We start from the raw sequence: 22,110 nt of genomic DNA, 5'->3' as shown, positions 1-22,110 counted from the left end.
AGGTGGCAGGACACTGTTAAACCCACTAAGACAAACTTTCTGAGGACATGACAACATCCATTTCACATGAACAGACTATTAAAGGCAGGTTTGGTAAGACCTACACGTGGCAGTATGTTGTTACTCATTTGTCAAGCTCACTAATGATTAAAAGTAACATTGGCTTAACAGTGTTGTATAATTGTCTGACTTCGCTTCCCTCAACCTCTGGAGTAAGTTCAGATTCTGATTAGAGCTGCTTTGTTGAGGGTTTTTTTGTTTGTTTTTTTTTTAAATTAAGAGTTTTACAAAGTTTCACACATTATACATATGTTTATGGTAAGACGTTGGTCTTGCTGTGGGGAAAGAGATAAAAGTAATACTTAGACCATGTAAAAAATAAAATTAATTCAATTGCTATGTCTGGAATTTATTTCTTAAGTCTGGGGGAGAACTAAAGAAATTCGGTTATAAACGATGCTCTCTGAGTGTAGATTTTGATGGTTTTTCTTTGCGTCATATTCTGTTGGGTTGAGAACAGGTAGACTGTTCTGCAACCTAAATTAGTCCTTGAATTTGAGTTTTTCATGTGTTTGCACTTGTTTTCCCAAATACATTTGAACTGAGATCATCTTCACCAGTAGAGAAAAATCAAGATGTTATGGTTCTTTTGTTGTTTTGTGAAATTGGGTCACTTGCTACAACATCTACCTTTCACCACCAAGTCTTCTTCTTTTATTCTTGTTTTTATGATATGCTTGATTTAAAGCTGTACAGAGAGCAATAATATGACATAATTATGATCTAGAAAACAATATCTTTTTGAAATATTTATGGTAAGTAATACTTGTTTCAAGATATTCAGTGCCAAATCTTGCAGAAATCTGATTGTGGAGGAGGAAATCTACAAAGTGAAACAAGCTACAGGAAAGATAAGAATGGGAAAGTAGTAGTTACTCAAACAACTTAAGCCTGAAAGAAAAGGTTGTACTCCTTTTCTTTCATTTTGTTTTTTTGAGTTATTTTTTTAATTTAAATTTTATTTTAAATAATTAAGTAGATATGACATATTTGTATCTAATTATATTATATGTTATATATTATTTGTATATAACTGAAAACTTTAACATAGGAACAATGTATATTTTCTATGTTAATTTTAAATGAATTCCTTTCCATGACATGTAATTATCTCTAAAAAAAAAAAAAATCTGTAGTCAATTTTATAGCACCATTGAATTGATTTATAAAAGACTATCTTGTGATTATCAAACGCCATTCTCCCACAGTATATTTTCATCTGGAGTTAATGCTCGAATTCTAGAGGAACAAGACACTCAGTATAATCTGGCACCCTTGGAAGTGATTAATAATTTGTTTTCCTCAGGAAGGTTCCATTAACAAAATATGTACTGAACAGATTTTGTAGAAGACCAAGTTTTCAGACCCAAATTTTTACATTTGGCTCCATGATTATCATCACTATGAAAATATTAAGTGTACCGAAGTGATGAGAAAGGATAGCTGCAATGATGAAAGATAAATTTAGAACTTAAGCAATCTCCACATAGTGTTTCTCGATTAATTTAGACGGACTCACACCTGACTTACTTGCCACATACCGGAAAACTGACTTTAGGTGGAAAGAGTGTTCCGATGATCTGGAGAACCAGTTCCTTTGTTTTCCATTGGCGTGAATACACGATGCTGATAGACATTTATGTTCAGAACAGGCATGCGCTCTCATTTTGAAAGTTGTAACAATTGCCTGCGCGGTCTTCTCTGAATCTTTCCTCACCCATTGTTGTTCTTCCTTCACAGCGGCCAGTCAAGGACAAGTCCCAGAATTTCCAACTGGGCTCAGAGTCCATGACACAGTAAGCAGCTTTTCCTCCTAAATAATTTGCAGCAATAAATAGTTATTGTTGTTGTGGTTGTTGTTTTGTTTTGTTTTGTTTTTTGGTTTTTTTAAGGGCAATTTCTCTATTTCTCTTTTTACAACTTACATCAAAAGTTAAATTTCGGATCATTGATTTTTGAAAGAGTTAAGCTAGCTGAAGGAGCATATTTTAATGGTTGGACTTTGAGGATGTATATATAACTAAGTTACAAGAAATAATATTAAATAAAATTAAAATATCACACTAAATTTTGTTTCTGTGGACCTACTTTGTCTTTTATTTTTGAGTAACATTATATTTTTTTGAAAGATTTTATTTCTTCGTTCTAGAGAGAGATAAAGTGTGTGCACACATGTGAGTAGAGGGAAGGGCAAAAGGGAGAGGGAGAGAATCCCAAGCAAACTCTGAGTGCAGAGCCCGAAGGGGCTCAAACCCGTGACCCTGCACTGACACCATGACCTGAGCCAAAATCAAGAGTCAGTTGCTCAACCAACTGAACCACCCAAGCACCCCTGTTTGAGTAACATTTTTTTCCTTTTAAAGATTTTATTTATTTATTTGACAAAGAGAGAGAGATCACAAGTAGGCAGAGAGGCAGGCAGAGAGAGAGGGAGAAGCAGGTTCCCCGCTGAGCAGAGAGCCCAATGCAGGGCTCGATCCCAGGACCCTGAGATCATGACCTGAGCTGAAGGCAGAGGCTTAACCCACTGAGCCATCCAGGTGCCCCATGAGTAACATTTTTAAATTACATTAACTGAAAACAAGTAGATGGTGTGGTTAAAAAATACATATATGAAATACCTATTTTGAGGCATTAAAGAAAAAAAGCTAATACCCAGAACATTATCATTGTGTATTTTCTACAAAGCGTAATAATATGTTTAGACAATTTACTTTGAGGTATTTATTTGAAAGATCACTAGGAAGTCTTTGTATTTTTATTTGGTGGTTGCTCTGTTACTTAATAAATAGAAAATCCCTTTTACTTCAAAAAAAAAAATACATCAAAGACCTTCCCAGAATATTTCTTATTTATTTTAATCACTGCAGATCACTTTGTACCTAACTTTCAGCCCAAACTTCATATTCACACATCACTAGCAAACCGTCACAGGAGTTTAACAGCCTCGAACAATCTAGATACCTGTCGTGTCCTCCCATTCAACCACCGCTATCCCCTCATATGCGTGAGAATATGTGCTTACACACGCATGCACCTGGATGATCCCTGCTGAATTTCCTTCAGATAAGTATTTGTTCAAGTTAACCCTGCTATCCGCTTTGACCATTTTTTTTTTTAAAGATTTTATTTATTTATTTATTTATTTATTTAACAGAGAGAAACACACAGAGAGAGGGAACACAAGCAGGGGGGAATGGGAGAGAGAGAAGCAGGCTTCCCACTGAGCAGGGAGCCCGATATGGGGCTCGATCCCAGGACCCTGGGATATGGGGCTCGATCCCAGGACCCACGCCAAAGGCAGAGGCTTTAGCCCACTGAGCCACACAGGCACCCCCGCTTTGACCTTTTGAAGAATAATATGTCTCTCTCAGTTCAAAAATTCTGAGGTAGGTGACAGTCTAATTATCAAATAAACTTGTGCGTTATCTTAGAAAATAATGTTTCATTCTACAGATGAAAGACAAACATGATTTTCAAGTGGTGTTTTAAAGTCACAGAATCATGACCTAGAAGATTCCTTAGAAAGTCTCTGTTTTCTAGTCAAGAAAACTAGGGGAAGGCCTTGAGTAAATATCACAGGGAGCGTCTGTGTCAGCACACAGACCAACACGGGAGAGTCCCAGACTATTGCAGTGTCTGTCTGTTTGTTTTTTTAAATCATATTTAGTATTGTCAAGCTTCTTGGTAAAATGCCATTTTGTTGGAAGCTTAAAAATCTTTCTGAGAGAGAAAATCTATTGGTGATGCTCTGTCTATAGCCCTGTATGACTTCAGAGCTCAGTCACTCACGTTAATCACATTTGACTCCCACCATTTCGCTGCAGACCGGTATCCTGACCCCTGTCTTACATATTGAGAAACAAGATCTTTAAGGTTGGGACGTGTTTCACGTCACTGTGGGTACTGAGTGGCAGACCCAGTTCCAGAACACAGGTCCTCTGTTTCCTAATCTCCTTTTCTCTCCAGGCTTTCCTGTTGCCGGTTATCATAGGATGCAAACACACACCCCGGGTCTTTCCAGTTTTCTTTCTTGTTACATCTGCCAGGAAAGTCTTCAGTTCCATTCTCTAAAAGAGTGAAATTTTATATAGTAGTTGACAATACAGTCAAACTCCCCTAAGGAGTTTATACTTAATGACAGATTATATATATATAAAGTACCCTAGAACAATGAGGACACACTGTTTCAGTGACCAAAAAATAACCACATCTAATAGATTATGGCAACAGTGTTCTTGGTGTTTTTGAGCATGTTTTATAAAAACTTTTAGAATCTTTACCTCAAATGCAAATGAGAGGCTATAGTCACTCTGACTGCATTGGATACCTATTTTCAAGTGATAACAGAGATCCAGCCACACCACGCTCTCCTGATTAAAGTTTAAAACAAAAACGAAAACAAAAAACAAAAAAAAAATGGGGTACCTGCTTGGCTCAGTGGTAAAGCGTCTGCCTTTGGCTCAGGTCATGATCCCAGGGTCCTGGGATCGAGCCCCGAATCAGGCTCCCTACTTGGCAGGAAGCCTGTTTCTTCCTCTCCCACTCCCTCTGCTTGTGTTCCTCTCTCACTTTCTCTCTCTCTCTTTCTCTGTCAAATTAATAAAAAAAAAAAAAAATCTTAAAAAAAAAAAAAAACCCTCACAAAACATCCCAACTCTAAAGTCTATGAAGGTAGCTTGACTTTTCCTTTTGAGTGTAGAACACTAACCAGGCTGCTGAAAATAAATTTTCATGAGAAGTTCAGATATGTCTAAGTGCTCAAGTTCATCTGCAATCTTCGGGCTTTCCCTATACGAGTAATTTCTTAGAAGTAAAGATGAATTAAGATACATTTCTCATGACCTGTAAACTGTAGGCGAGTTGAATGTGAAGATATTATAGTCCAGTATGTACAAAGTCATTTCTTTATTTCTTTAATTTACCTCGGTGAGTCCATTGTACCCAGGTAAATGGAGAGAGGCTAATTTTTCTGTTCTTTGCAGTCTTGCCATTCAGTTTGCAAAATCTGCTTATTTAGTTGGTTGACCAGAATATATAAATAAGCCATGTAGGACTACCTCTTACCACTTCCACTTGAATTTCTTGTCTTGTTTATTCTTTCTTACTTTTTTTTAGAAATGTCAGTACTTCTGTGCAAGTGATTTTTACACATTTTAGTAAAGCGACACTTCTTTTTAAGACTATCAAGGAGAAACTCCAGTAGGTTAACTTAACAAAGGCATTTTCTTAAAAGTCTTAACACTTTCAGTATTTGTACTGCATGCCCTTATGATGTTATTATCTGCTGCCTAAGTCAGAGTTTGTAATAAAATTTCTGCAAATATGTTACAGCCCTTAATAAGAAGTATTGGTACTCCTTAGTCATTAATCTGTTTTTAACTAGAATGTGTTTGGGATTTTGTTGTTGTTGTTGTTAACATAGAAAGTTCTGAGCACCTGGGTTGCTCAGTGGGTTAAGCCTCTGCCTTCAGCTCAGGTCATGATGTCAGGGTCATGGGATGAGCCCTGCACTGTGCTCTCTGCTCAGCAGGGAGCCTGCTTCCCCAACCCCCACCCCCACCCCCGTCTGCCTCTCTGCCTACTTGTGATCTCTGTCTGTCAAATGAATAAATAAATAAATAAATCTTTAAAGAAAAATAAAAAATAAACATAGAATGTTTTGTTTCATTAGCAGCTTTGATCAGAGAAAAGTTCATTCAGAAGGTCCCTCATATTAAAGTCCTTTATGAACACTCAAATGTGACCTGAATGAATGAATGAAATCTCTTCTTAATATAGTGAAGCCATAGGGATTAATTCTAAGTATCCTGCCAATCCTCCTATCTACTGATTCCATCTTTATAATAATCCTATTCCAGACACGCTCAGTTTCTTTTTCTGTCCAGGAGAAGGAAGTAGTTTATCTTTTTCCCTAAAATACCCTTTTGTTTGCAACCTTTTTTTTTAAGTATTTTATTTTACTTTATTTTATTTTATTTTATTTTATGTTAGTAACATAACATAATTATGTTATGTTAGTCGCCATACAGTCCATCATTAAGTTTTTGATGTAGTGTTCCATGATTCATTGTTTGCATATAACACCCAGTGCTCCATGCAATATGTGCCTTCCTTAATACCCACCATCGGGTAACCCACCACCCGACCCCCTCCCCTCTGAAACCCTCTGTTTGTTTCCCGGAGTCCGTAATTTCTCATGGTTTGATCTTTATCCATTTTTCAGCCTTTTTCTAACCCTCCCCTTTGTGAGATGAGACCCATTCATGGTCAGGGGTGTGATGTCACAATGTTCTTTATATATTTTAAATATGATCTTCATCAGGTACATGATTTGCAAATATTTCCCTCCAGGCTCCGTTTTTCCTTTTCTTTCTCTTAACAGTAGCTTTCGAAGAGCAAGCTTTATTTCGATGAAGTTCAGTTTATCAGTTTTTTTGTTTTATGAATCATGCGTTAGTTATAGTATCTAAGCACCCTTTACCTAAGGTCATGAAAGTTTTCTCCTCTGTCTTCTTATAAAAGTATTATAATTTCAGGTTTTATATTTAAGTCTATGATCTGTTTTGCATTCATTTTTATATATGGTATGAAGATCAGAAGGTTTATTTTGTTCTGTTTGCATTTGCCTATCTGGTTGTTCCAGCACCATTTGTTGAAAAAACAATCCTGCCTCAGATGAATGGCCTTTTCGCGCTTTTGTGAAAATCAGTTGTCAGTCTATGTGTGGGTTTGTTTCTGGACTCTTTCTTTATTCTGGTCCATTGATCTATTTTTCTGTCTTTACATCAATAACACACTGTCTTGATTACTACAGTTTTATAATATGTCTTGGAATTAGGTATTATTGGTCCTCCAACTTTGTCCTTTTTAAATTTTGGTTTACCTATTCAAGGTTCTTTTTATGTCCACGTGAATTATAAAATAAGCTTGTTCTACAACAGAGCCTACTAGAATTCCAGTTGGCATTGCCTTGAGTCCACAGATCAGTATGGGGAGAACTGACATGTTAACAATGCTCACTAATTTGACTCATTAACATGTTATATTTCTTCATTTATTGAGATCTTCTTTAATTTCTCTCAACACTATTTTTTTTTTCAGTTTTCAAAGTATAAGTCCTACACATGTTTGGCTCATTTATTCCTGAGTATTTCATAGATAAATGATATTATTTCCCAATTTCAGTTTGTAATTGTTTGTTGCTCATTTATAGAAATACTGATTGTTGCATGTTAAACTTGTACTATGCCATCTTACTAAAATGCCTTTTTAGTTTTAGTAGCTTTTCAGTATATTTTACTAGATTCTCTACATAGACATCCAAGCAAATAAAAAACAGCTTAATTTCTTTCTTTCCAAACTGGATGCCTTTTATTTTTATTTTTATTCTTCTATTTTTGCCTTATTGCATAGGATAAATCTCCAGTACAGTGTTACAATGTCAAATAGAAATGATGAGAGTACATAGTGTTATCTTCTTCATGACCCCATAGATAATGAGTGGGAAAGCATTTAGTCTTTCACCATTAAGTATGATATTATCATAGGTTTTTTAAATAAATGTACTTTATCAAGTAGTTTCCTTCATTTCCTGGTTTTCTGAGAGTTGGTATCAGGAATGGATGTTGGATTTTTGTCAAATGCTCTTTCTGTATCTATTAAAATAATCACATGATTTTTCTTTATTAATTTATGCTAATACGGTAAATTGCATAGATTTTCAAGTTTTTTAAAAGATTTTATTTATTTATTTGACAGAGATCGCAAGCAGGCAGAGAGGCAGGCAGAGAGGGAAGGGGGAAGCAGGCTCCCTGCTGAGCAGAGAGCCCCACGTGGGGCTCGATCCCAGGACCCTGGGACCATGACCTGAGCTAAAGGCAGAGGCTTAACCCACTGAGGTACCCAGGCGCCCTAGATTTTCAAATTTAAACTTATCTTTCATTCTTAGGATTAACCCTGTTTAGTCGTGGTATGTTGCCATTTTTATAGATTGGTGAACTTGATTTTCTTTAAAATCTAATTTGGAACTTTTTGCATTTTGTTCATGAGAAATACGGGTCTATAGTTTTCTTGTAATGTCTTAGTCTGGTTTGTTATCAGGGGAGGTCAGCTTCATGGATAGAGTTAGAAGAATTTCCACCTCTTCCATTTTCTGGAAGAGGCTGTGTAGATTTGTTTGTTTGGTTTTTTTTCTGTTATAATTTTTACTTCTTCAGTAATACCCCCTATTTGATGACGTGATTTCCTTTAGTTTTTTTAACGTATTTACAACGGTGGATTTCAAGTCTTTGTCTAGGAAGTCCAATGTGTAGACTTCCTAAGGGACAGTTTCTGTTGATTGCTTTTTTACCCTTTGTATGGGCCAGACTTGTTTTTTGGTATGTCTTATAATATTTTGTTGAAAACTGAATATTTTAAGTGCTATAATATGACAACTCTGGAAATTAGATCCTTCCCTTCCCAGGGGTTTGTTGCTGCTTCTTATTGTAGTTGTTCTTTTTTATTAAATAACTTCTCTGAATAACTTCCATAATGCTATGATGTTTTTGCCACTGAAGTTTCTGCTTGGTCAGATTAGTGATTAGCTAATTGAACAAAGATTTTCTTATTGCATGGAGCACTGGGTGTGGTGCGTAAACAATGAGCGCTGGAACACTGAAAAGAAATAAAATAAAATAAAATAAAATAAAATAAAATAAAATAAAATAAAAAACTGGAAACAGTAGGTCTTAAAATCTTGCTAAGGGGTTCTCTTGGGGTATTGTGCACCCCTTCAATATTTAGCCAAGCCATTAGCAACTCTGTCTTGGATTTCACCTCCGGTTAGCACAGGGCATTAAGATCAGCCAGAAGCGAAGGTGTAAGGCCTTCTTAGGCCTCTGCTGTGCATGCACACAACCCTACACATGTGAGACATTCTAGACCCTCAGAACTATGTCCGAGCTTGTTAAGAACCCTGTGGACATCTTACTTCCCCAGCTTCTCCTTTTCAGCTTTTCAGGTAGTCTATTGTTTGCCTACTGTTAATCCGTCACTCAGGCAGCCACAAAGTTAACTGTAACTGTTTTCAACAAGTGCCTCCCAGGGAAAAGGCAAGCTCTGAGATAGGTCAAATAAAGACAGCCCTACAAGTGGTATCTTCCAAAGAAGTACCAGACAGATCAAGTAATGAGATCAAGTAATGAGCATTCTTTGGAAATGAGGCTTTGAAAGAGCTCCATCATTCTTCTATGCCTGCTGCAGGCTTTCACCATGAACGCAGGCTCTTCTTTTTTAAAGTCTTCACAGAGCCATAGGGGGATGAGACTAGGTCAAATTGAAATGCCACAACCCTCCAAGATCTTACCAAGATTCAACCATTTTTATTGAATAAACATTCTCCAGTTGCCACAAGCTTTTGGCTAATCTCCAGAATTCTGAAAAAGTTGATTCTAACCATTTTTGCCTGCTTTCTCCTACCTTATTTGGAGAAGAGAACATTCAGAAGTCAGCTCCACCACTTTCACGGACATCATTTTGTTTCTTCTTCAAATATTGGATAAAATCACCAGTAAAGCCATCTGGTTCTGGAATTTTCTCTTTTGGAAGATTTTTAACTACAAATTCAATTTATGTAATAGAAGTAGAGCTACTAAGGTTATCTAGTTCTTCTCTATAGACTTTGATAGATTGTTTCTTTCAAGGAATTTGTCCATTTCAGGGGCACCTGGGTGGCTCAATGGGTTAAAGCCTCTGCCTTCTGCTCAGGTCATGATCCCAGGGTCCTGGGATCGAGCCCCACATCGGGCTCTCTGCTCAGCAGGGGGCCTGCTTCCTCCTCTCTCTCTGCCTGTCTCTCTGCCTACTTGTGATCTCTTTCAAATAAATAAATAAAATCTTTTTTTTTTTTAAAGACACATTTATTCAGCTTCATGATCAGACTATTACATTTAGCAATCAACAGCATGGGTGCAAAAAAAAAATCTACATTAAAACCCTTTGTTGGAATGCTTTACACTTTCCACAGAACAGAAACTAAAATAACCTGTTATACAATTAGTCACAAATACAGTCCTCGAGTTTTTTTGCCCATACACATAAATAAATAAAATCTTAAAAAAAAAAAAAGGAATTTGTCCATTTCACTCAAGTGGTTGAATTGATTGACATAGTTGTTCGTAATATTACCTCATTATGTTTTCAATATTGAAAGAATCTGTGGTAATGTTGCATCTCTCTAATCCCTGCTGTTGATAATTTCTTTCTTTTTTTCTCAATCAGCCTAGCGGTTTATCAATTTTATTGATCTTTTCAAAGAATTGACTTTTTGTTTCACTAATTTATATTTATTGTTTATTTTCTATTTCATTGATTTCCAGTCTGGTTTTTATTTCTGCTTACTTTGGATTTAATTTGTCCTTTTTCTAGATTTTTAAAGGGGAAACTGTGGTCATTGATTTAACACCTTTCTTCTCTACTAATATAAACATGTAGTGCCATAAATTTCCCACTAAGCACTGCTTGAATGGCATTCCACAAATTTTGATATGTTGTGGTTTCATTTTTATTTCTTTCAAAACACTTTAATTTTCATTCAGATTTCTTCTTTGGCCTATGGGTTATTTAGAAGTGTGTCATTTCATTTCCAGTGTTTAAGAAGTTTCCCAGAGATCTTTCTGTTACTGATTTCTGATTCCATTGTGGTCAGAGAACATACTGTCTTTGATCCAGATCTTTTTAAACTTATTGAGAATTGTTTTGTGATTCTTAATATGGTCTTCTCTACCTGAAGTATTCTTTTATAAATAAATTAGATCACACAGGCTAATTGTGTTGTTTATGTCTTTTGTTGCCTAATTTTCTGTGTACTTTTCTGTTATTGAGAAATAGGGTATTGAAGTCTTCAACTAATATTGTGGGCTTGTTTTTTTCATTCTTATAGCTCTGTTAGTTTTTGTGTCATGTATTTTGAAGCTCTGTATTAGGTGTCCATATATTTAGGATTGTTATGTACTCTTGAAGGATTGACACCCTTATTATTAAATGACTATTTCTGGTCATATTTTTTTGTTCTGAAATCTTCTTCACTTAATATTAACAAAGTTTCTCCAGCTTTCTTTTAGTAGTGTTAGAATGGTGTATGTGTTTTCATACTTTAAAGATGCAAATAGGTTGAGAATTGAAGCATGTTTCTTATAGGCAGCATACAACTGAGTCATGCTCATTTTATCCAAAATGACCATTTCTGCCTTTTAATTAGGGTAATTAGGCAAACATTTATATGTAATATGATTATTAATATGGATGGATTTTGGTCTATTGTACTATTTTATTTTCCATTTGTCTCATCACTTCTTTTTTCATATTTTTCTGCCTTATTTTAGATTGTTTTATTTTATCTTGCTTGCTAGCTTAATATCTATAATGCTGTGTTTCACTATTTTAGTGATTTTTCTTAGGGTTTGTAATACAAATTTTATCACACAGTATATCTTCAGGAGCTTTAGGATGGTACACTTCCATATCTTCCTTCCTAAGCTTCATGCTTCTATAGTCACACATTTATTTAAGTTATAAACCCCTCAGTATGTTATTATTTTTGTTTAAACTGACATCTTTTGAAGAGATGACATAAGAAAATCTTAATATTTGCCCATTTTGTTTCCATTTTCAGTATTTTGTAATTCCTTTGTGTAAATCCATATTTTCACCTACTATTGTTTTCCTTATACCTGGAGGACTCCCTTCAAAATTTATTGTAGTGTTGGCTAGCTAAAAATAAACACCTTCACTTTTCACATGTCTAGAAAGAACTAGTTCATCGTTGTTTCTGAAAGCTTATTTTCATTTGGCATGAAATTCTGTGTTGAAAGGTTTGCACTTTTTTTTCTGGTACTTTAAAAATGTTGCTCCACTGCTTTCTCACCTACAGTTTTTTCCAACAAGAAATAGACTATTATGCTTAACTTGTTTCTCTGTACATATAGCTTGTTTTCTGCCGCTTTGGCTCCTTATAAGATTTCTATCACTGGTTTTGCTCAATTTGGTCTTTATGTTTCTTGTGCTAGGGGTTGGTTGGATCTGTAGGTTTATATATTCATCAAATTTGGAACATTTGGGCCTTGTTTCTTCAGTTTTGTTTTGTTTTTTTTTTCTGCATTCATCCATTACTCTCCTCTTCAAGGGTTCCAATTACACATATATTAGGCCATATAAAGGTGTCCCACAGCTCACTGATGCTTTATTTTTCTTAATTCTTTTTTTTTTTTCCTGTGTATTTCACCTTTCTATTATTAGGGCTTCCATTTCATTTCTATTAATAGTTTCTACTGCTATGTCTTTGAATTATTTGATCTTTTCTCTGCAGTGTCTATTCTGACTTTAATTCCTTCCAGTATATTTCTTACCTCAGGCATTTTAGTTTTCATCTCTAGAAATTCACTGTGGGTCCTCTATCCTCTAGATATCTTCCATGTGTCTACTTAACCTTTTAAGCAGGTGGAATATAGCTATAATAACTGTTTTAATGTTTCTTCTAACATTGTTTTAATTGTAATTCTAACACCTGTGTCAGTTCTTGGGTCAGTTTCAATTTTTTTAATCCTCATCATAAGTTGTATTTTTCTATGCTTTGCCCCCCCGCCCCCCAGTAAATTTTTATTGGATGCCATACATTGAAATGTTTACCTTTTGGTTGCTAGATATTTCTGTATTGTTATAAATATCCTTACGCTGTGTTATAGAATGTAGTTAAGGTACTTTGGAACAGTTTGATCCTTTCAGGTCTTGCTTTTAAGATTTGTTAGGTGGGACCAGAGCCATTGATTATTCCTCAGTACAGACACAAATCCCCCTCAGTACTCTATGCAGTGCCTTCTGAGTTGTGAGTTTTCCAGCCTGGCTGGTAGGCACAGGCACTGTTTGGGCCTTGGGAAATTATCTCAGCATCCATTCATCAGTACTTGCTAAATACTTGAAGGGAACCCTTTGCAGATTTCCCATTCTCTCACTGTGAAGCTTTCTCCTCCCTGGCACTTTGAACACTCACCACCTCCATCTCCTCAGACCTTCAGCTGTCAGGGAGTCCACCAGGACCCACACAGGCTTCACCTCCCTGTGCTATGGCCTGGAAACTCTCAAGGTAGTAAGCTGGGTCACCATAGAGTTCATCTCATTTATTTTCCATCTCTTGGGTATCAGTGGCTTTTGTTGCCAGTGATTCATTGCCTTGAAAACTGTTATTTCATATATATTATTCAGCATTTTGCTTTTTGTCTTGTTTTTGTGTGTGTGTGTGTGTGTGTGTGTGTGTGTGGTTTTAGGCAAGCAGTATAGTCCCTGTTACTGCATCTTGGCTGCAAGCAAAGGTCTAGATATATGTGTTTTCAAGGTAATTTTCTGTTAGATTGTATATAGATTATTAGAAAAGGTGGAGGGGATCACACAGTTGGGTTTTCCTACAGTTATCTGTGAAAGCCAAATGTAAGATAGCATTTAAGTCTTAAAGACCATATTGAGACAGGATGAACAAAAAGAAAAGGACCCAGACTTCAGGACATTGGGAGCTAAAGTGTGAAAGTGTTCCTCACGGGTTCCCTGAGGCTAACGGGCACTCTGTGGCTAGAACAGAGGTCAAAAACTAGGGCCTGCCCAGCAAGATGCAGTCCTGGTATCTTTGGTTGCGTCCAACGTGTGTGTGTGCATGCGTGCATATGTGTATAATTTTCAGTTGCCCAAATACAAAAAGATTTCACATAAATGCAGACTTTCTACTTCTCTTGAAAATAATCAGGAGTTCTGGACCACAGTTCCACAGTCTTCTGTGGTATCCCTGAACTGGAGCTGAGGCTGTGGATTGCCTCCCCTATGGGTCATCCACTCTCCAATTTGCCAGTTTATTGTGTTACCCCCAGTTTGCTTCTCTCATTCACCATATTACTCTCCTGGATCCCGGAGATACCCAGATTTTTACTTTAATGTCCAAGGATAGGTTCCCTGGAGAGAGATTGCAAATTATCAGTGCTTATTTTTTTTTTTCAGGTGAAGCTTTTATTTATTTATTTATTTTTTTAAATATTTATTTATTTATTTATTTATTTATTTATTTATTTTTAATAAACATATAATGTATTTTTATCCCCAGGGGTACAGGTCTGTGAATCACCATGTTTTACACACTTCACACAGTGCTTATTTTTTTAGAGCTCAGATTTCCTTTCTCTCATTATTCTCCCCCTTTTGAAATAAATACTTTATTCTTTCATCTTTTAATTTCTGACCTTTTCCTTCTCAGCCATCTGATCTCACTTTACTTACCTTTATATCTCCACATCATCATCTCCAGCCTCCATAACAGTACCACTGACTGGGTCGCTTAAGCAACAGAAATTTATTTTTTCAGTTCTGGAGGCTGGAAGCTCAAAATCAAGGTTCCAGCAGGGTTGATTTTTATTGAAGCATCTCCTCCCAGCTTGCAGATGGCCACCTTCCTGCTGTGTCCTCACATGGCCTTTCCTCTGTGCATGTGTGGAGAGAAGGAGCTCCATGCTGTCATTTCCTCTTCTTATCAGGACTGCCAGTTCCATAGATTAGAGCTTCCCCTGTATGGCCTCATTTAACTTTAATTAACCTCCTTGAAGGCCCTCTTTCCACTTTGGAGATTAGGGCTTCAGCCTGTGAATTTTGAGAGAACTCAGTTTAGTTCATAGCAATCTGTATTCAATCCTACATATTACTTGATTTTGAAATTTTTGCATCTGTGGCAAACTCTTCCACCATTCCCAGATATTCTAGAAAGGAGACACTGCCTTTCACTCTAAAGTTCCCTTTTTTGGGATCCCTGGGTGGCTCAGTCCGTTAAGCATCTGCCTTCCTCTTAGCTCACGATCCCAGGGTTTTGGGACTAAGTCCTGCAATGGGCTCTTTGCTCAACGGGAAGCCTGCTTCTCCCTCTCTCTGCTGCTCCTCCTGTTTGTGTGCACACACTCTCTCTCTCAGACAAATAAATAAATAAATAAATTTTTTTTTAAAAAAGGAAGCATTTTTAAAAATAATAATAATAAAAATTTCCCTTTTTTCATTGCTTTTGTATTTTTTTGTTCTAACATTATTTACACTAGTATGCACTCATGCACAAAATATTTGTTTTATATTTACTCCTACTGTTGGACTATTTAAAAAGCTGCATTCCACATCCCACAGGTCTGAATATCACAGCTTTACAGCTTTTTTTTTTTTTTTTTTTGAGTATAGTTGCCACGCAGTGTTCTGTTAGCTTCAGGTATACAGCATAGTGATTCAATAAGTCCATACGTTATACTGTGCTTCCCACAAGGGTGGCTACCATCTCTCACCATACAACACTATTACAGTCTCATCGACTGTATCTGCTAGGCCGTACCTTTTATTCTCATGATTATTCATTCCATAACTAGAAGCCTGTATCTCCCACTCCCCTCTGCTCTGGCAACCATTGGTTCTCTGTATTTATAGGTCTGATTCTGCTTTTTGTCTGTTTGTTCATTTGTTTTGGTTTTTCTTTATGTTCCACATGTTAGTGAAGTCATACAGTATTTGTCTTCCTCTGTCTGACTTACTTCACTTAGCATAATGTGCTAGATCCATCCATGTTGTCACAAATAGAAAGATCTTGTTCTTTTTTGTGGCTGAGTAATACTCCAGTGTGTGTGTGAGTGTGTCTCTGTGTGTGTGTGTACCACATCTTTATGTATTCATCTATCAGTGGACACTTGGGTTGTTTCCATTTCTTGGCTGTTATAAATAATGCTGCAGTAAACATAGAGGTGGATATCTCTTTGAATTAGTGTTTCCTTTTCTTTGGGTAAATACCCAGTAGTGGAATTTGTGGATCATCTCACAGTTTTCTTATACACAAACTTCCTTCACCTTTCTCTTTGTCAGTAAGCAATCTCCTGTTATTTCTACATCATACACACACACACACACACACACACACAAGCACACATACACACGTTTTTCCACTAATTTGATAAAAACCTTCTTTCTTTTTTTTTTTTTTTTGATATAAAGCCCTCTGGTCTTTCCCAGGCATCTAATATTTTTCTAAGAGAAGTGACATTGATTTTATTCTGTCCCTTCATCATGATAAAGAAGGAGCCCAGTCAGCTAAAGGTTCATGTCTCTCCATTATTTTGAGCAACTCCTTGCCTCTCACCCCCCAGGGTAATCACTTATATATGGGTGTCACATGTTCTTTCAGAACATCTGTTCTGTCAAGCTCCACTTTCTGTTCCTACAGCCCCTGTCCCAAATCAGAGCCTCATGTGAACTGTTGCCGCAGCTTTCTTATGGGCTTTTGTTTCTCATCTTGCCCTCCTGTAGTTCTGAAGTAGGCAAAGAGCAGAGCTGTGAGGACCAAGCACACATAATGGATATGCACTTGAAGAAGAATGAGCCAAGCCAGCGGAAGAGTAACCCTAATAGAGGTAAGAGGAAAACCAACACAAAGTTGTATTGTAGAGTCAGCAGAGAAAGATTTAGGGAAGGCATGGTCAGCCGTGACAAATGCCAAATTAGTCATGGAGATGAAAAGTACAGCGTATTCCCTACAGCACAGGGAATATAGTCAGTAATATTGTCATACCGTTTTTTTGGTGACAGATGATAAGTGCACTTAGCATGATAATGAGTAAGATATAGCATTGTCAAACCCCTGTGTTGTAGCCCTGAAACTAATATAATATTCTTTGTGAATTATACTGCAGTTAAAATAAATAGTGACAAATGCCAAAGGGAGAAGTAAAATACAGACTGAAAAGTGCCCTTTTGGGATTTGTAGCCAAGAGGCCATTCACAACCTGCAAAAGGAGAGTTTTGTTGAGAGTCCTGGAAGCATGGAGCTGATTGTTTCCAGTGCAGAGGAAAAGATGCTCAGAAGGGACTGCTTCTCCAAGAAGCTGTGCTTCAAAGGAAAGGAAAAGCTGGGCAGCAAGCAGTGGAAAACACAGGATTTAGAGACCCATATAGAGAGGAGTGACAAGAATAGGTACAGAGAGGCAAGAGCCTTGTGAGAGGAACCACTCAAGGTGCAGGACAAGGGGAGTAACCCCTGGGGACCAGAGAAGATACACACATTAAAATGTGAAACAAGGAGGGGTCACTTTTCTACCAAGACAGGCCAGTGAGACACATTTGTTTAAATGACGATGTGTTCCGGTGGGGGAAGGAAGATACGAAGGACACGGTTCTCTCAGTCAGGGACAGTGAAGTCTGTCTGCCGGAAGTGAGCGTTCCAGCTGTATCATGGGACGCTTACAGAATTGGCATCGTCAGAGAGCAGATTCGGAATTCTGTAGATTTTCATTATAAAAAAATAAAGATTCACTATACCAAATGCATACAGATACATAATCATGGGTTAAGGAATGACTTTATCCTTGGTAACAGAGTCAGAAAACATTTTGAAACAAATTTTAAAAATAAGAACTTTGAGGGTGCCTGGGTGGCTCAGTGGGTTAAGCCGCTGCCTTTGGCTCAGGTCATGATCTCAGGGTCCTGGGATCGAGTCCCACATCGGGCTCTCTGCTCAGCAGGGAGCCTGCTTCCCTCTCTGTCTCTGCCTGCCTCTCTGTCTACTTGTGATCTCTGTCTGTCAAATAAATAAATAAAATCTTTAAAAAATAAAAAATAAGAACTTTGAAATGATACATGTCAAAGAGAAAAAACACACCATAAGCAAGATCCAGCAACAAACAATAACCCAAGATGAGGAGGAATTTCATAAAATATATGATAGATAAAGAATTAATATCCTTAATGTATTTTTTGTTAACATATAATGTATTATTTGCCCCAGGGGTACAGATGTGTGAATCGTCAGGCTTACAGATTTCACAGCACTCGCCATAGCACATACCCTCCCCAATGTCCATCACCCAGCCACCCTCTCCATACCTCCCCGCACACCGGCAACCTTCAGTTTGTTTTGTGTGATTAAGAGTCTGTTATGGTTTGTCTCCCTCCCAAGCCCATCTTGTTTCATTTATTCCTTCCCTACTCCCCAAGCCCCCCACCCTGCCTCTCAAATTCCTCATATCAGAGAGATCATATGATAACTGTCTTTCTCTGATTGACTTATTTCGCTCAGCATAATACCCTCTAGTTCCATCCACGTCATCGCAAATGGCAAGATTTCATTTCTTTTGATGGCTGCATAGTATTCCATTGTATATATATACCACATCTTCTTTATCCATTCATCTGTTGATGGACATCTAGGTTCTTTCCATAGTTTGGCTATTGTGGACATTGCTGCTATAAACATTCGTGTGCACGTGCCCCTTCGGATCACTACATTTGTATCTTCAGGGTAAATATCCAGTAGTGCAATTGCTGGGTCGTAGGGTGGTTCTATTTTCAACTTTCTGAGGAAACTCCATGCTGTTTTCCAGAGTGGTTGCACCAGCTTGCATTCCCACCAACAATGTAGGAGGGGGTCCCCTTTCTCTGCATCCTCACCAGCATCTGTCGTTTCCTGACTTTACCCTTAACGTATTTTTTTTTTTAACTCTTCAAAATCAACAAAGAAAAGAAGGAAAATTGATGAAGGGCATTCAGAGGACAATTTTACCCTATTGTAGGAAAATATTCAAGTATACATGCACCGATTCAGTTAAAAGGCTCTTCCTTCAAGCAGTGTTTTAAAAATAGGAAGAAAAGGGGCACCTGGGTGGCTCAGTCAGTTGAGTGTCTGACTTTTGATTTCAGTTCAGGTCATGATCTCAGGGTCGTGAGATCGAGCCCTGTGGTGGGCTCTGCACTCAGCGGGGTGGGGGGGGTCTGCTTCTCTCCCTCACCCCCCCTCCCCTGCTCGTGCTCTCTCTCTCTCTCTCTCTCAAATAAATATATAATTTTTTTTAAAAATAGGAAGGAAAAAATTGGATTTATAGAGTTTACTAAGTTATGAAACCTTTATATAAGAGAATACCATGTGATATTATTCATTACATTATGGAAGTATTTTCATAGACATGGAAAGATGTTTATGATAAATTTTTAAGCAAGCAAAAGATAATTATAAAATAGTTTATATATAACATATGTAGTTGACTCTTGAACAACATAGGAGTTAGGGGCTCCAGTCCCCAGTCCACACAGTCGAAAATCCACATATAACTTTAGGCTCCCCCAGACACTTAACAATAACAGCCTACTATTGACTAGAAGCCTTACTGGTAACCTCAGTAGTTGTTTAACACGTATTTTGAATGTTACATGTATTATATACTATTCTCTTACAATAGAGGAAGCTGGAGAAACAAAAATGTTACTAAGAAAAATATATAAAAGAATATACATTTATAGTACTGCACTATATTTATCAGTATCAGTATCAGTATGGCATCTGTGGACAAGGTGAATCTTCTGTACCTCCATCATTACTCTCTTATGTGATACAGGACATTGTAGATGTTAACACGTGTGACTAACACTGACATAAAAAATGAAAGGATAATGTGAAAATTTGTATTTATTTAAAGGTATAACTATTTATGCATTGATAACAAAGAAGCAGCAATGTGGTTGCTTTATGGTGGCCCAGTGTAACCAACGTCATTGCTTTCCAGTCGCCTAGCCTAGATAGTAATGAATGAATGGTTACAGCATAGAGTGCTGTAGTTCTGTTTCATGATACTGATTAAAAACATTGTTATATTAAAAAGAAAAAAAAAAAAAACTTATGTGTGATGAAAGGCAGATAAGCAGTTTCTCTGATTAGGGGAGAGAGAGGTATCCTGTCCTGTAATGTAATTCTTTGAAAGCAAAGTTATAAAACAGGAGGAAAACTAACACATTATTAACTTTATTACCTATCACTGCCTACGTAAGGCTAGTCTGTCCACTTCCATATAAGTGTTGCACACAATGTTCCATATAGTGAATACTTAGGCAGTGATGAGATGATGACACAAGCTACTTAAATTTTCACACGCAGACATACGCACATTCACAGTAGATAAGTTGATTGACTGTGTGGCATGATTACTGTTCATCAATGGAAGTGGAGCATCGTAAAGGTCAGGCGGAGGAAAAGAAGGAGGAGGAGGAGCTGGTCTTGCTGTCTCAGAGGAGGCAGGAGAGGCGGGCACACTCAGTAAAACTTTACAGAAATACATTGTAATTTCTCTCTAACTTGTTTGCTTTTCCATTTCTCTAAAAATGTTTCTATATTGGGGAGGAGGGTGCCTGGGTGGCTCAGTTGGTTGAGCTCCCAGGTCTTGATTTCGGCTCAGGTCATGATCTCAGGGTCATGAGATCGAGACCCCTGTCGGGCTCTGTGCTCAGCAAAGAGTCTGCTCAAGATTCTCTCTCTATCTCTGCCCCTTTCCCCACTCACTTTCTTTCTCTCTTTAAGAAAAATAAATAAATCTTTAAAAAAATGTTTCTATAAGGTACCCATCCCTTTCCCACCATTTGCTTTAGTTTCATTGCTACCATTTGCTTCATATCATAAAAGGGTCTCAGTCGTAAATGAAGTCAAATCCATTTTGAATAATCGGAAGACTTCTGCTGGATTGTCTCCTGTCCAGTGTCAATTTGTCTTCTTATGTCTTTCTTCATCATCTGGCACTTGTTCGGAGGTACTCATCTCTATCACATTGTCTTCTATTCATTCCTCTCGTATAGTGTCTATCAGTACTTGAATTGCTCCAAGATCCATATCTTGAAACCCTTTACCACCCCCCCAACTTTTTTGCTACATCTCCAATATTTTCCATGGTTTCCTTGATTGGCTCTGCTATAAATCCTACAAATTCATGGACAGCATCTGGATACAGTTTTCTCCAGCAGGGATCTATCATTTTGGTCTTGATGGCTCTCATGGCTTCCTCTATAACACTGATGGCATCTTCAGTGATGTAATCCTTCCAGATTTTCATAATGTTCTCTCTGTTGGGGTTCTCTTCCATAGCATTGACAGTCCTTTCCCTAGAGTAACGTGTGGAGCCTTAAAGTTTCCTTTGGCCCCCCTGACCTAGAGGCTAAATTAGAGACATTGTGTCTGGGGACAAGTAGAACATTTCAGTGCCTTCAGTGTTGAACTCTTGGGTTTCTGGGTGGCTAGGGGCATGGCCCAATATCAAAAGAACTTTAAGAGGCAGTCCTTCACTGGCAAGGTACTTTCCAACTTCAGGGACATAGCATCAGTGGAATCAGTCAAGGAAAATGGTTCTAGTTGTTCAGGCCTTTTTGTTGTACAACCAAAACACTGGCAGTTAGTCTTTGCCTTTGCCCTTCAAGGCCTTGGGGTTAGCAGCTCTATGGATGAGGGCAGTCCTAATCATAAACCTGACTGCATTTGCACAACACAGTAGAATTAGCCTATCCCTTTATGCCTTCCTTAAATCCTGGTGCTTGTTTCTCTTCCTTCCCAATAAATTTCCTTTATGGCATTTTTTTTTCCAGAACAAGGCACTTTCATCTGTATTAAAAATCTGTTCAGACAGATATCTTTTCTCCTCAGTGATTTTATAAATGGCCTTTGGGAACTCTTCAGCTGACTCTTGGTGAGCAGAATGGCTTCCCCTGTTATTGTGACTTATTTTAGGCCAAACCTCTTTCTGAAATTATCAAACCATCCTTTGTTGGCATTCAATTCTCCAACTTTGGATCCTTCACCTTACTTTTGCTTTAAGTTGTCACATAATGACTTTGATTTTCTTGAATCATATTAGAGTCTATAAGTACATCTTTCTTATATCAGTCCTGTACACACATAAAAGCTGTGTTTTCAATACAAAATAAAAAGGTATTTTTCATGGGCACCTGGGTGGCTCAGCCAGTGAAGCATCTGCCTTCAGCTCAGTTGGTGATCTTGGGGTCCTGGGATTGAGCCCTGACATTGGGCTCCCTCCTCAGTGGGGAGTCTATTTCTCCCTCTTCCTCTGCCCCTGCCCCCACTCATGCATTATTCTCTCTCTCTCAAATAAAGAAATAAAATCTTTTTTAAAAAAAATTTGCAAAATATGCAGGGTTTTCATGCCTATTGGTGTAGCTGCAGCAAGAACTTCATGAGTTTCTTTTTCT

General features: G+C 37.5%; 1 protein-coding gene across 2 annotated transcripts in view; it reads left to right on the top strand.

The window, feature by feature from the left end:
* The window catches only part of AHI1 (Abelson helper integration site 1), a 207,327-nt gene that overhangs the window by 181,506 nt on the left and 3,711 nt on the right, over positions 1-22,110 (top strand). For both annotated transcript variants that reach the window (XM_032844822.1, XM_032844821.1), the window contains 2 exons: positions 1,801-1,856; positions 16,405-16,508. In XM_032844822.1, the coding sequence (XP_032700713.1) occupies positions 1,801-1,856; positions 16,405-16,508 (160 nt within the window). The remainder of the gene's footprint in view (positions 1-1,800; positions 1,857-16,404; positions 16,509-22,110) is intronic.

The sequence above is a fragment of the Lontra canadensis genome, unplaced genomic scaffold, assembly GCF_010015895.1.
Source record: "Lontra canadensis isolate GAN:19392208 unplaced genomic scaffold, GSC_riverotter_1.0 scaffold156, whole genome shotgun sequence".
Taxonomy (NCBI): domain Eukaryota; kingdom Metazoa; phylum Chordata; class Mammalia; order Carnivora; family Mustelidae; genus Lontra; species Lontra canadensis.
Note: the sequence above shows the minus strand (reverse complement) of the source record. Positions and strands in the feature narration are given on the sequence as shown.